Below are 15,324 nucleotides of genomic sequence, written 5' to 3' on the forward strand. Positions count from 1 at the left end.
GGAACAGGACACGCCCAAACTGTTCGCACAGCATGAAATCATCCAAAATGTCTTGGTATGCTGAAGCATTAAGAGTTTAACTAGAAGTAAGCTGCCGAGCTCAGCTCCTGAAAAACAGCCCCACACGATGATTCCCCCCCCGTCCAAACTTTACACTTGGGTCAATGCAGACATGGAAACTTATTCCATGAAGCTCTCTATGAACTGTTCTTGAGCCAATCTGAAGGCCTCCCACATGAAGTTTGGAGTTCTGTAGCGACTGACTCATAAAGCCTGAGGATTTAACTTTCATTCTAAACAGTTACAGACCATCACTGGCCCACTGCCAAACTGTACATGCTGGATGATGTTGTAGTCAGTGTAATGTTCACCACAGTACCTCCAGACTCTTTCATACTTTGTCAACTGACCTCATTAAGAACCTGCTTTCATCTGTTAATAGAACAAGCCACTGATAGCAAGGCTGCTAGTTGTGCAGTTTTCTTCAGAAAGCCAAATGAGCTGCACAGTGCTGGGCTGTTAGATGGACCAGTGTATACCGAATTCATCTGCCCAGTTATCACCAGAGGGGTGTGCTATAAAGCAACTTTGATATATTCAGACTTTCCTTGTTTTAGCTGGCTCTACAAAACCTGAAATCCCATTGGGAAATCAAGGGTACCACAACAAAGTCTGTGTCTTGGTGACACTGAAAACTAACTTTAAGCTTGACATATCTCGCTAACCCATTAATCTAGTTTTGTGGTACAGTCATCTGTGTGACTGCAGCTATGGCTGGGCCATATCATACCGTTCACGGTAATACCGGTATGTTGGGCAACGATAAGAAAATGAAATCTCGCGATAGAATATGGGTAAAACGTGCATGCGCAGTGCCTTTGTTTACATACGCACATGGCGGGAAAAGCATAGCAGAGAATGAGAAGAGCAAAAGCGGATAGTTGAATAAAACGGATGAACCAGAATTGGTTTGTAAAAATGCTGCAACTTCAGTGGTGTGCAACTGGTTTAGCGTTCGTCCGTCAGATATACAACAAAGCACTATTTTTGGTAGAGCATGCTAGCGGGCCGTTGTTATTACCGTGTTTTTTGGAAAATACGGCACACTTAAAATCAATCCTTTGATTTTTCTGAAAATCGACAGAGCCCCTTATAATCCCGTGTGCCTTATGTATGAATTCTGGTTGTGTTTACTGACCTCGAAACAATTTTATGTACACGGCACTCGAAAATCTGTCAAATGTTTTAGTGCGACTTTGCTAAGCTACGAAGCCGCACCGCTTGATGAATTGTCGAAGCATAACGGCTATCGTAGGCAGGAGCCTCGCGGAGTGATACGTACTGTGCTTCAACATAATATTACCGTGTTGTGTGTGTATAACCTCTTTTTAAGTTTTGTGGATATTATACATGGTTATGCTGAGGATATGTCGGCCAGTTTCAGCTGGAAATGCCTTTCGGTTAAACTGTCAGCAAGAAATTTGCACTGTTACATTTTTATATAACTTTAATGCACATAAAAAACAGCTGCTTGTTTAAGTGAAAATACACTGATGTCTTTTTTTTTTTTGCACTAATAAAGTTGTGGAGTTGTGAAGTGTTTTGTCTAGTGTAGGGAGAAATTTTTTTTAACTGGCAGTGTTTTCTCAAACATATTTCGCATCAAAGTGCTCTTTGGTTTATTTCTCCTTTTGGAAGCTTGTAGTCAAAAAAGGAAAAAAAAAATCCTGTTTGGCCCTGAGATCTACCGTTCATAAAGGCGTTAAAAATAATCGACGGCTTCAATGGGAGCCAGGCACACAGAGGTAAAAACCTTTTAGCTAAATTATTTACAGCAGTCAGTTAAGTGAGTGAGTCAGAGTGAGTCGGTGTACCTCCTGCTCCATCAAAGTGGAGGAGAGGGTAGGCATGCTGGCCTCTCTAATCTCCACACTGCAGCCTTCGGGGGGGCTGCTGGTGCGCCTCCTCTTGCTGGGTGTAGGCATCATTGGAGGGTCGTTCTCCTTCCCTCCATCATGGCTGTTCCCATCTGAGAGTGAAAAAAAAAAAAAAAAAAAACATCAATCAAAAAAGGCATATTACATAAACATAGAAAAACAAATGGGACTTGGGAGCATCTAAGTTAAATGAAAAGAAAATATCAAATTTCAAATAATATATGATAAAAACACAGCTTGGGGTACAAAAAAGGAAAAAACAAACAAACACCTTTGATCAGAGGAATAGAGCTAAAGTCTCACTTCAGTAACAAACAGCTTAGAAACTGGGCCCATTTAAGAAGATGACCAAGCTCAGAGGAGATCCCTGCTGTAAGATGTTGTCACAGTCAGGCTTATACGGTGCAGCGCATTAATCCACTGCTTTATGAACGATGCCTCTAGACATCATAAAGAAATCCTTCTGGCATGGATCCTCAATGAAAAATGAAACTATTAATCCTGTGGCAATGAGGCAGCCTCACCAGACAGATAATCTCTTGTCTTGATGCATCCTCCAGTGTTGCTGTCCTGCGCTGGCACCGGATCACAGGCATCATTCTCCTCCACATCCATCAGGCTCTGGAAGGAAGCCATCTTCTGCCTCAGCGTGGAGGCGACCCGGGGAAGGAAGGGGCTACTTCTGACAAGCTGAGAGTTGATACAGCAAAATAAACATATCTGCTCAGTGATGTGCATTGACAGGCCAGAGACTTCTGAAATTACAAAAGTGGTATTACAGAGTGGCAGCACATCTATCATGCAGATTTTTATCTACACAATCCGCAAGTGTTACGGTTTACTTCACCGAACATCATCTCACAGGGAAGTCACAATGAAGGGGCATCCACAACAGCAACGGTGCAACCAGAGACCACTGAACGTGAAACTGTAAGCAGTGGTCGGTGAAAGAATTGCTGGTGATGTAAACTGGATGGGCCGCAAGTTAAACCTTCAGCATTTTGAAGTAATCGATCCAAGTGCCTCCCAGTGAGAGTGAATGATACCATTAACTAACATATGCAAGGGTGGTAAATAATTTGGAGCGTTACCTAGGCAACTGGAGCCTTTAATGCCGATTATTGACCAACTATCAGGTACAAAGCGATGCACAAACGAGCAAATAAGCTACATCCAAATGTAAAAGTTAAGTAAACTAAATAAATTAAAGGGGAGTCCTGAACAGTGAGATGTTATCCTGTAGGGGGTATTTTGTTGACATAGTTTGAGTCCATTGCTGCCCTCAGAGGAAAGATCAATGCCAATCAGTACAAAGTTGTTCAGCGTGATGATGAAACATTTCTTTCCTGAGAGTGGCGTTTTTTTACACCGATAGTGCCTCCGTCCACAGGGGATGAAGGCTCACTGAATGGTTTGATGAACACTTGTACAATCAATGCCAATGTGGACTGAAGCTCTTTTGGAGGAATACCAACATTACTAAGACACTCTGTGCCATTTTTTCCATTTAATTTGTCATTTACTGCATTTATGAACATTTCTTAAAAGCTGACTTTAAAGACAGGTGAGCTGAGACAGAAGTGTTGCATTTAAAAGCCCTTTCCATATAAATGTGCATTATTCAAAACCCTTTGTGTATTTCTCAGCTTTTAATAATTAGAGTAACAGGCTGATCTACAGTTGTGTTGTTGACAAGCAACATTTTTGCAACCAAACTGCAACAAACGTAACTAAACATGAGTAAGATAAGATAAGATAAGATAAGATAACCTTTATTAGTCCCACACGTGGGAAATTTGTTTTGTCACAGCAGGAAGTGGACAGTGCAAAAGTTATGAGGCAAAAATTAGAATACAATAAGAATAAATACAGTACACAACTGTACAGAATAGAATAAAATAAAATACTATATACAGTAGAATAAAATAAAATAAATATACAATAAGATAAAAATAGAATACAAATACTATATACAACTAAGTCACACTCGGAGGGTGTCTGCTGTCTACTAAACTGAAAAACGCTCCAAAAAGCTGAGACATGGCAGACTGTGGTTCAGATCATGCTGAGAAGAATGATCCACGCCGGAGAAAAATCCTTATTTTGTAGACGTGTCAGTCGATGTTAACAGGAGTTTTGAAAACACAGAAGCGCATACAACAAAGTGAGCTTGCCAAAGTTGGGATTTCAATGCATTAGGCGGCTCGACAAAACCTAGAATCCCAATATGTTATGATACAGAGATAATCCATATCATAACGGCATCTATTAACTTTCCTTTTTAACCCAGGCTTTCTGCTTTGCAGGCATCTAATGGTTTTTTTTGGGGGGGGGATAAAATGGACCAATCAAACGCTGCCTACTTCAGTCAGGAGCAACAGGTCGTGGAGAAGGATAAACAATATAAAATACACAAAGAGAGAGACTGATGCCCGAGGAAAGCTGCAGAAAATAATTTAAATTCATAGTGAACGTATTTATTTTCAGTGATGCCATTCATCTGTAATTCATCAGCCTCACTAACATATTGCTCTGAAACTAAACTTTATCCCCAAGAAATGCACACAGATCACACACTGTCCCATAACCAAGGACAAGTGGAAATCACCTTGTGTTTATTTGATTGACTGTATAACCACCAACAGAATCAATATTTTTGTAATCCATCTTCAATTAGTTACAATCCCAACAGTGTAAAAAGGACCAAAACAACATGTTTTCAGATGTTCTGCCAAGCTAGCTGAATACACATGAACTTCTATGTTAGTGACACTAATACTCCTCCTCGAACATTCTGTCTCAGTTTTGTTCTGTGGCATTACTGACATGACTTGATGCTCAACAGGTCTGCAGCTATAACCCATTTCTGATAGTTATGAACAGTAATATCCAGTGGGAGGCTTTTGTTTGTTGTTTCTGCATACTCTGTCTGGCAGTAGCTAAGCATTAAAAAAACAAAAAAACCCCAAGGAATATGAATCTCAGGCGGCTGAGTTACATCCAGTGAGACCTGAAGAGTCACTTTCTTTAACATGCTTCAGGTCAAATAGCGGTATTTTGATGCACTTTATGTAACAGATCAGGCATGAGAGACAGTTAAAATCCAAACAAACACATAAAGAAAAGCAGCTTTTGTGCTCTCTGCAGTTTTCATTATGGACCACATCCTTGTAGTATAGTCATATTAAAGGAGCCCCAAAACACTCAAAATTGTGTTTTCTGTCTGTTATGTATCCACGGCTTGCATGCGCCATATAGCGGGCAATGATTCTTCCCCTCTCTTCAAAGCTTCATATTTAAATGTAATGAGGGCCAGAAATATGCAGAACTACAGAACAGAAGAGCCCAAGCTCTGGCACTGCACAGACAGCTGATGCAGTAAGAAAATCTGGCCCTTTCTGCAAATTGTACTCTCTACAGCATGATATGATGCTAAAACAGTCATAGACTGCTTAAATAAAAGCATGAGTAATGTTTGGTTTTCTACATATGTCTCAATGACACAAACGTCTCTTAACAGCTCAAACCAGCAATGCTATTTAAATATCTTCTGAAAAGGGCTTATTATTCACTGTTTTTCATCACACTGCTATTTTTATTACACAAGCAAAGAAATGTGATAAATGTGATGTATGACTGACTGAATAATACTGCTCACCGTATTACCTTAAACATTTTTAAAGGTCAAACATAAGTAAAGATGCTGCCACAAAGACACATGCTGTTAATCAGAGTTCAGAGATTTCCTCAACTTGCGTTTAGATTGAAGTTTTCACGCTCTATAGTGTACAACACAGGGAGGTAGAACTACAAATGCGGTACAGTTTCTGTGTCAATCATTCACATCTGGCGGGCTGCGGAGCTTTTCACTGTGACAGTAATATCTTGTACGAAACTCTGCTTTATTTAACACCTTTTGCCAGAAGTCATTCTGTCATTCAAACGGCACTCTCACAGCAGGAGCTCTGTCATGTTTATGTTCTGCTCTGTTCATTTACTGCATTAAGCTAACGTTGATGCACAAAGCTACTGTCAATATTAACTTTCAGGGTACTTCAAAAGCTGATCATCGCTGCATACAGCAGCTTAGTGCAGCACAAAAAAAAAAAAGTATACAAACACCTACATAAGCAACTGTACTTCTTGTGTTGTCTGCCTGTATTCCCGCAGGTCACTGATTTATTTTAACTGAAGCTTATGCGAAGTTTAACAATGTGTGTTTAAAGGGGCTCAGATAGGATTTGTTAACAATTTCAATAATTAAAATAAAACATGAATTACAGATAAAAGAGGAACAAGTGTAAGCTGTAAAGTAAATGTTTAGCAACTGTAAAGCTTAAAAGGCTTTATGTATCTCATTATCACACTGTCAAGTTTGCGAAAGTATCCGTTTGATGTTATCTTATGAAACTAAGAGTTTTACAGCTTTCCTAGGGTTTAAAGTCACTACTGCCATCTTGGACTGTTAATTCAGGGTTGCTGGGACTGCTCCAAATGGGAAACCTAAGTTGAGGAGGTAATGAAGAGGTGCACGACAAGCTGAAATGACACCAAAGGCTGGCATGCACTGGCAGCACTTTTAAAAAACGCACTGCTATTCATGCAGGAGACAACAGTAGGCATAATCCAGATGTAAGCGTTCACATGCAGTCAGGCCTACATATTTTTGGACAAGGACACAGGTTTCATAATTTTGCTTCTGGACATCCCCACGGTGGATTTAAAATGGAGCAGTCTAGAGCTGACTGAAGCGCAGACCTTAATGCTTTAGTTAAACTAAATGTTTACATTAGAGGTTTAATAACAATTTAACATAATCCATCCTTTTACTCAGGCTATGAGATTTACAAGGCAAACAACTGACAGGATCATTTTATGTTAACAAAGTCTAGAGTTCATTGAATCTGAATTTGGCAACTGTTCATTGGAAATTCCAATATGTAATCAAACAGTTGTCAACGCAAGTGAACGAGGTAGAAAGCAAAAACCAGAACACACTTAACAGGGAGAGAGAAGAAACTTTATGAGCAGCAAATCAGCAGTTTGCTACATTCTCAGAAAGACCAAATGCACTTGTGAGCACTCTCAGAGCAAGAATCTTCCAACTGGGAGGCTCTCTGTGTAGAGTCTGCAGGTTCTACCTTTGTTGGTTCTGTCCATGTCAGTGTGATAGATGGACCGATCCAATATTACATATCGGTCCGATACTGATGTAAATTACTGTATTGGATATCGGAGAGAAATAAAAAATGTAATCCGATCCATTAAATATCACGAAAGCACCTCACAAAACTTGTGACACGGCGTAACTCGGCTCATAACCGTAGCACGTCGGAGCAGTGTGCTCACGTGATAGAGCGGCTGTGTGTATTTGTAGCCTCGCTTCCAAACCAGCATTTCATCTCCAATGAAGTTATCTCAGAGAGAAGTAAAGCAAGTGTGTAAGTTCATCTCTGAATGTTTGTAAAGCATTCCCACGTTATACTTAACAACCGATATATGGAGCGAGTGCCTCTTCTTGCTGCTACTTCAATCGTGAAACTGATTAATGATCAGCTGATCGGCTTTTCTGTCGCGAGTCCGTCTCTCTTGTTTGTTTTTGGCCCACTTCGCGCCAGAAAGAGGAAACCAGCGGATGAACAACAGCAGCACGTTTAAGCTTGATAAGCTGTTGTTAGGATTTATTTAATATTACTTTCTACACCAGGATCTTTTTCTATGTAGCTGACGGCTGGTAACTTTGCAGGGGCGGATCTAGCAAAGTTTAGCCAGGGGGGCTGATAGGGCATGAACAGGGAAAAGGGGGCACAAAGACATACTTTTCTTTCTTATTCTCATTTAAAATGTCTAGCTTTTAATAAATAATTATCTGAATCTTACACCCAAAGTTTTAATCTGATGTAAAATATATAGAAGTCCATTACTGTATATAGTAACTGTTAAGTCTAATATACCCTAGTAAGCTATAATACTTTCTCCTTTGGGAAGGTACCACCTGTGCAGTCTGCAGTTCTGTTGAAGAAAGATGTTGAATCTAGGGCTGCATGATTAATCGTTAGAAAATCGCGATCTCGATTCATACTTATGTGCGATCTCATTTCCAAATGACAACGATTTAAAAAAAAAATAAAAATAATAAAAAATAAAAAAGATGACGACGATTGTACCGCATTTTGATCCGGGATGTAATCTGCATGAAAACAAGCGCTCACTCTTTCTGCTCAACAAATGACAAGGGCGGAGCCTTATACCACGTGATACAGAAGCTGTGCCGTGTGATGCTAAAATTAGCAGGGAAAAAACAACGGAGAGCACGTCAGGGATGACGAGAAAGTGACAGGAGAAAATCCGTCTTGGTCAACCACCCAAACATCAATAACGGGAACCTTATACAGCGCTTCCCTATACACGCTGAACTTCCGCAGGCACAAAGAAATTACAGAGGCTATTACTTATCACCTGACCAAAGATATGGCTCCCATCAACACTGTGCAAAACGAGGGATTTAGGAAAATGATCAACACCCTAGACAAATGCTACACAGTGCTGTCCCGCAACTATTTTTCTATTGTTGCACTACCTGCTCTATACACGCAGTGTCGAGCAATGGTGGAGACGGAATTTCAAGCAGTACAACATTTTGCGGCAACCACAAAACGTGAGACATTTGTTGTTTTTATGTTTATTTATTGTTTTTATGTTCAGTCTCAACTGTTACGAAGTTGATGTGCAGTTAATAAGTGCAATAAATATTTATATTGGAAAAGAGAATCGTGACCTCAATTCTAAGCCAAAAAAATCGTGATTCTCATTTTATGCAAAATCGTGCAGCCCTAGTTGAATCTATTTAATTATTCTTGAAAAATAATTTATTTCTGTGCATTTTGTTTTCACACTGCATCAAATTAAAGTTGATTATGTTGATTAAGCATCATGAGGTGGAGGATGGGGGGTGGTTCCCCCTTTTTTTTTTTTGCTGGGAGTTTGCAACCCTATTAGTTAGGTTGCTTGATATTTCTGCTAAGTACTCTTTAAAACACCAGAATAGGAAGGATTGAGTAAGTTTAAGTTCATTAGATTGATCAGTTTTGCTGAACTATGAAACATTTTGGGTGCAGTGTATTTTTTTTTTTTTTTTTTTTTTTACACATACAGGTATAACAGAATAGCTTTAGTGTTTTTGTTTATTTAAACTTGAGTATGAACGTATACAAAATGCAGCAATATATTAAACAAAAATGTTTTGTTGATAAAAAAACAAAACAAAAAACAACAACACACTATATCGGATTCATATCGGTATCGGCAGATATCCAAATTTATGATTTCGGTATCGGACATAAAAAAGTGGTATCGTGCCATCTCTAGTCAGTATGAATGGCAGGGCTTGCAAAATCGCTAACCCGACGTCCTGGGGCTAGCAATTTTTCCAGTCGGGCTACCAAAATCCATCTCTGCCCTGCCCGTCGGGCTGTCATAGGAAGGAAAAATATATGTCAATGCTTTTGCATTCTTTCGAAAATGTAGCTGGGTAATTATGTCATTGGCATCGGTGAGCCACTGTCAATATGTGACATATTGAAATCGCGTTTGAATTTGCGCTTGTTTTTTGCTTTCACTTTGCAATCGCGCGAACTGTGTATAGAGAGCGACAGCACTGATCTGTGAGTGATGATAATTTGCGCACCAATTCCTCTGACATCGTCTTATCGATCATTAGCTTACTATGCAAACATGACATGTGAAACCTCCCGCAGCTTAAACATGTGAGAGGTTGATCGCGCAGAGAATCGCTGAGTGTTATGTGAGTGTGTGTGTAAAAGCAGCAGGATATACATTTCAGTTCTGCTGAGCCAAATAAGACAGGTCAGGGTGAAGAAGTGACCGCAAAACGGAAAAGTTATGACAAATCAGACTATAAGGCAAAAAGAAAGTGCAGCTTTATGGTTTCATGGACAAAATAATTTCTGTGGCTGCAATATGACGAGCTAAATAACCAGGGCTGAACATAAGTGGTCCGCAGGTGCGCATTCGCTGTCAATATAAAAAGCACGCACAAGATAAGAAGTTGCAAAGTGTGTTTGCATACATAAGATTTTCAGGAGGAGGACAGACATTTGTTTAGAACTCTTAAAGATGTCGAAGAAGCTCCTTTAAGCAATTACTGTGATGTTCCTCCACCTCCAAACAAATGTCAGAAGGAGTCCGAACCACAAAAGAAGCACGTATTCTCGGGAAAGTGGTTGCAGGAGGTGAGCTGGCTTCAAACAAATGATGAACGCACAGAGATGTGGTGCAGAATGTGCCGTGAAAATCCCACTCTAGCGGACAACAACACTGCTTTTTATATGGACGCAAACGCGCGTTGCAACTTCTTATCTGGTGCGCGTCTTTTATTATGACAGCGAATGCGCACATGCGGACCACTTATGTGCACCCGTGTAAATAACATAATGTTCTGCCAGGTGTGTTGTTGGTTTTCCCTCGATTTCTGAGTCGACAAGCGCCTTTGTTACTGGGACCAGTCATTTTAAGAAAGGCCCCCATTAGAACCCATGAGAAATGCAAGAAATGCATTATTGCTCAGTCTGCAATATCTTTCCCAGAACAAACACCAATTGCAAAAAACATACTAAAAATAAACCTGAAAAATCTGTTTAGAACAGCGTACTATGTTGCAAAGAGTGAACTACCACTGGCACAATTTAGCAGTCTTTGCAAACTTCAAAAAGCAAATTGCCTCGATCTTGGTTCCACTTGCCTCTTACCCGTGACTTCAGTGGAAATTTCAAATTCAGGATCTGACACAGACTGATTCATGTCCTACACAGTTCTTACAAGTTCATAGAAATTTCTGTTCAATTAGAACCAAGTATTTGAGTTGATGACTGTAATTTTTATACAATGTTGTAATTTGTGTTTCAACAATTTTTTGATTAATGTTTTGTTTCCGTTACAATATTATACTTTAATGTATAATATTGTAAAGGAAACAAAACGGGAAACAAAACATCAATCAAAAAAATTGCTCTCTTTTTTATTCGGGCTACTTAAATTTATTTTGGGCTACAAAAAACTGAAGAGTCCCTGCCCGAAGGGCTACCAGGGATTTTGAAATTTTGCGAGCCCTGAATGGTTATCCGTGAGTTAGTCCACAGTGTGCAGGGTGTACCCTGGCTCTTACCCTGTGACAGCTGGGACAGGCTCACCAACACTGAAATCTGAAAATGTGATTATGTACAGAGGCAAAATAACACAACTGTGCTGCTATTCCAGCTTTTATAGGTACGTCAGTATGTATGCAGCAGCGGCTGTGACAATTTTCATGTGCGTCTCATAAAGGACGACAGACAAAGCATGTTGTACAGTTGTGCACTGTACCAGTAATCTATGTCAGTTTCCATACTGATCCCAGCCAACTGAAAGCCAGAGCAGTCTGAACAACTGTCTGGCACTCTAATAGGATATGACAGATGCCAGATTTGCAACCCGAGAAGCATCTCACCTCTGGAGTTTGGGATGCCGGTGGAGTCTTCCTCTTCTGTTGTGCCATGAAGCAGATGAGAGAATTTGTCTCTGGGGAGCCCCGGACGCCAACACTGGACCTCCGCCTGGCTTTCAGCTGTGCTAGACGAGACTTATCTGTCAGGAGAGAGAGAGAGGCTTGGTGCTAGACTAACACTCAATCAAGTCCATATAACCTGCTCTGGACACCTTTACTTGCTCTCCACCAGTTTAAAAGCAACAGCAGCTGCAGCCAAATAACGAACCGTCCTCTCTCACCTTTGCGATTTGATGATGCTGCTGGGGTAAAACTCTGCACAGAGATGCCAAACTGACTTGGGGTGAGCTCAGAAAAATTCAGGGGGGCTGAAGTTTGATTTAAAACTGAGGGGGTGTCCTCTACTGAGGGAGGCGACACAGCTCCCTCCTGATCACCCTCACAGGAGACAGTGCTGATCTCTGCTGTAGCCATCTGCAATGAGAACATAAGCACGACTTATAAATGAAGTGCAAGAGAACCACAAGGACAGGTAGAAGGTCCTAGAGGAAACATGGATAACAAAAGCACGCGACTAAGTCGCATGCATTTCCATAACAAATGATTTCTGATGGAACGCGTGCTTTTAGACGAGTGCTGAGAACAGGATTTCACCCGTTACAAAAAGAAATCCCTCCAGGGGCATGCTAACACAGACAAACACATGAAGATTTACTCAGGAGCATTTGCACACGCTCCACAGTAACAGCGTGTAATGAGTAAAGAACTAGAAACGGTCAGGAGCGGCGGGTAGCTGCGCTTACATTCCTATCTCCCTGGGTTAGCACTAGCAACGGGCAACAAAATATTAAACCCACACGAAAAACGTTAGTTTGTGAAGACTTTACTCGACGCTGGCTAACAGTAGTAGCAGCGGCGGTGTCACTACAGTGACAACAAGTTTAAAATCTTACCTTGTGGATTTAGATACTTTGGTTGTCTCTCGTTAAAAAATATATAAAAGAACACTCGGGTCTTTTATGTTATAAAAAGAACACAACAGTCTTAACGGACGTTTATAACAATATAAAAAGACTTTAAAAAAAAAGAGCAGAAGGCGATTCAAATCCCCCTCCACACCAGAGCCAGAGACCGCGTATAGATCCCTCCGCGAAATTGTCAGCAACGTTCGTGACTGCAGTTATATATTTTATTTTTAAGTATATTGCTGGGAAATTTAAAATATGAATAAAAATGACTCAGTTAAAAAATATATAGAAAAAATATTGGTAACAACTGACAAAGTGTAGAGGCCTAACTAACTTCCGTATTTTCAAGCACTTCGAAAGCGGCCGGAACTCGTTTAATATGAATTGGCCAATTGAAATGAAAGAGAGATACCACGTGACTGTCTAACGTCAACAGAGAAAATAGGGTTGCTATTAAAAAAGTTTATTTTACGAAGCAAACACTTGTTTGTTGCCTAGGAAAAAAGAACTTGTTTTTTTATTATTCATTTTCATTTTATTTATTTTTTTAACAGCGTTCTTGCTGTACTCCCTCAACTCTGCAAGGCCACATCTGCTGTTGGGTGCTCTGAAGCCCAGCTGCTGGAACTTAACTGGATCTCTCTCAAATTTAAATATCCACTCTGTAAGTAGACAGGCTCCTGTGCTTTTAGCATTTTCTTCTTGAAAATTGCTTATTTATTGTCACACATGTGATAAAGATGTGGGCTTTGAGTCAGAAAATGAAGCACGGTACACAGGCTGCTCATCTTTTCACAGTTAAATTGTAAAATTGTAGTAACTTGACCACAAAGCTTTCATTTACATTTACACTCCACCAAAAAATTAAAACAAAACCCCAAAATGAATGCCACAGTGGGAAAAGCAATATTTAATGCATATTTTTTTTTATATTAACACATTTTTTGTGTTTTATAATGGTTTAAAAGAAGGCTCGGTAAGCCTAAACAAATATATAACCCCAAACAGGTGGGTGAACAGTGGTCTACTGCTGAAAAGCTCTGTAAACCCTACCCACACACAAACAATCTCAAACACACACAGGGCTCCTCCTTTTGTGAGGTTTGAGAGTCTGTGGTGCAGCTGAGTACACTGAGATCAGATGCAACTTTGAGCCTCTTTCTACAGCTGGGACTGCCGACCACATGAAGCATGTGCCTTCTTCTGCTGACACCAGGAAAGGCTGTACAAGTCAGAGGGAAGCTTCACTGTTGTTTTTGTGCAGCACAGGATAGGGCAAGAACCACACTATATTTCCAAAAGCATTCAGTCATCCATCCAAACTGAATTCAGGTGTTCCAAACACTTTAGCGGATGCTAAAGCACATATTGCGCACAGGTCACCGCCTTTCTGCAGAGTCAGTCACTACTGGCCTCCAAAGTAAATGTGGCCCTCAGATAAGCTCAAGAACAGTGTGTGGAAAGCTTCATGGAATGGGTTTCCATGACCAAGCAGCTGCACCCAAACCTTACATCACCAAGTGCACTGCAAAGCGTTGGATGCCATGGTGTAAAGCACGACATCAATGGACTCTAAGGCAGTGGAAACGTGTTCTCTGGAGCGACAAATTATGTCTTTCTTTTGCACTACGATGAAAGAGTCTGGGTTTGGTGTAAAATTTGGTGGATGGGGTTTTATGATGTGCGGTTGTTTATCGGGAGATGGGCTTAGTGGCAGTGAAAGGAGCCCTTAATGCTTCAGCATACAGTGGGGCAAAAAAGTATTTAGTCAGCCACCGATTGTGCAAGTTCCCCCACTTAAAATGATGACAGAGGTCAGTAATTTGCACCAGAGGTACACTTCAACTGTGAGAGACAGAATGTGAAAAAAAAATCCATGAATCCACATGGTAGGATTTGTAAAGAATTTATTCGTAAATCAGGGTGGCAAATAAGTATTTGGTCACCTCAAACAAGGAAAATCTCTGGCTCTCACAGACCTGTAACGTCTTCTGTAAGAAGCTTTTCTGTCCCCCACTCGTTACCCGTATGAATGGCACCTGTTTGAACTCATCATCTGTATAAAAGACACCTGTCCACAGCCTCAAACAGTCAGACTCCAAACTCCGCCATGGCCAAGACCAAAGAGCTTTCGAAGGACACCAGGAAAAGTATTGTAGACCTGCACCAGACTGGGAAGAGTGAATCTACAATAGGCAAGCAGCTTGGTGTGAAAAAATCAACTGTGGGAGCAATCATCAGAAAATGGAAGACATACAAGACCACTGATAATCTCCCTCGATCTGGGGCTCCACGCAAGATCTCATCCCGTGGGGTCAAAATGATGATGAGAACGGTGAGCAAAGATCCCAGAACCACACGGGGGGACCTGGTGAATGACCTGCAGAGAGCTGGGACCAAAGTAACAAAGGTCACCATCAGTAACACACTACAGCGGCAGGGAATCAAATCCCGCAGTGCCAGACGTGTTCCGCTGCTGAAGCCAGTGCATGTCCAGGCCCGTCTGAAGTTTGCCAGAGAGCACATGGATGATACAGCAGAGGATTGGGAGAATGTCATGTGGTCAGATGAAACCAAAGTAGAACTTTTGGTATAAACTCAACTCGTCGTGTTTGGAGGAAGAAGAATACTGAGTTGCATCCCAAGAACACCATACCTACTGTGAAGCATGGGGGTGGAAACATCATGCTATGGGGCTGTTTTTCTGCCAAGGGGACAGGACGACTGATCCGTGTTAAGGACAGAATGAATGGGGCCATGTATCGTGAGATTTTGAGCCAAAACCTCCTTCCATCAGTGAGAACTTTGAAGATGAAACGAGGCTGGGTCTTCCAACATGACAATGATCCAAAACACACCGCCCGGGCAACAAAGGAGTGTCTCCGTAAGAAGCATTTGAAAGTCCTGGAGTGGCCTA

At 40.9% G+C, this 15,324-nt stretch overlaps 1 protein-coding gene across 2 annotated transcripts in view; it reads right to left on the reverse strand.

Annotated features, from left to right (window-relative positions):
- Positions 1 to 12,775, reverse strand: part of cdca2 (cell division cycle associated 2) — a 31,730-nt gene extending 18,955 nt beyond the window's left edge. For both annotated transcript variants that reach the window (XM_026187872.1, XM_026187871.1), the window contains exons 1-5: positions 12,393 to 12,775; positions 11,721 to 11,913; positions 11,443 to 11,579; positions 2,462 to 2,627; positions 1,875 to 2,029 (exon numbers count right to left, since the gene is read on the reverse strand). In XM_026187872.1, the coding sequence (XP_026043657.1) occupies positions 1,875 to 2,029; positions 2,462 to 2,627; positions 11,443 to 11,579; positions 11,721 to 11,913 (651 nt within the window). In that variant the 5' untranslated portion in view covers positions 12,393 to 12,775. The remainder of the gene's footprint in view (positions 1 to 1,874; positions 2,030 to 2,461; positions 2,628 to 11,442; positions 11,580 to 11,720; positions 11,914 to 12,392) is intronic.
- Positions 12,776 to 15,324: the final 2,549 nt, after the last annotated feature.

This window comes from Astatotilapia calliptera, chromosome 12 (assembly GCF_900246225.1).
Source record: "Astatotilapia calliptera chromosome 12, fAstCal1.2, whole genome shotgun sequence".
Taxonomy (NCBI): Eukaryota; Metazoa; Chordata; class Actinopteri; order Cichliformes; family Cichlidae; genus Astatotilapia; species Astatotilapia calliptera.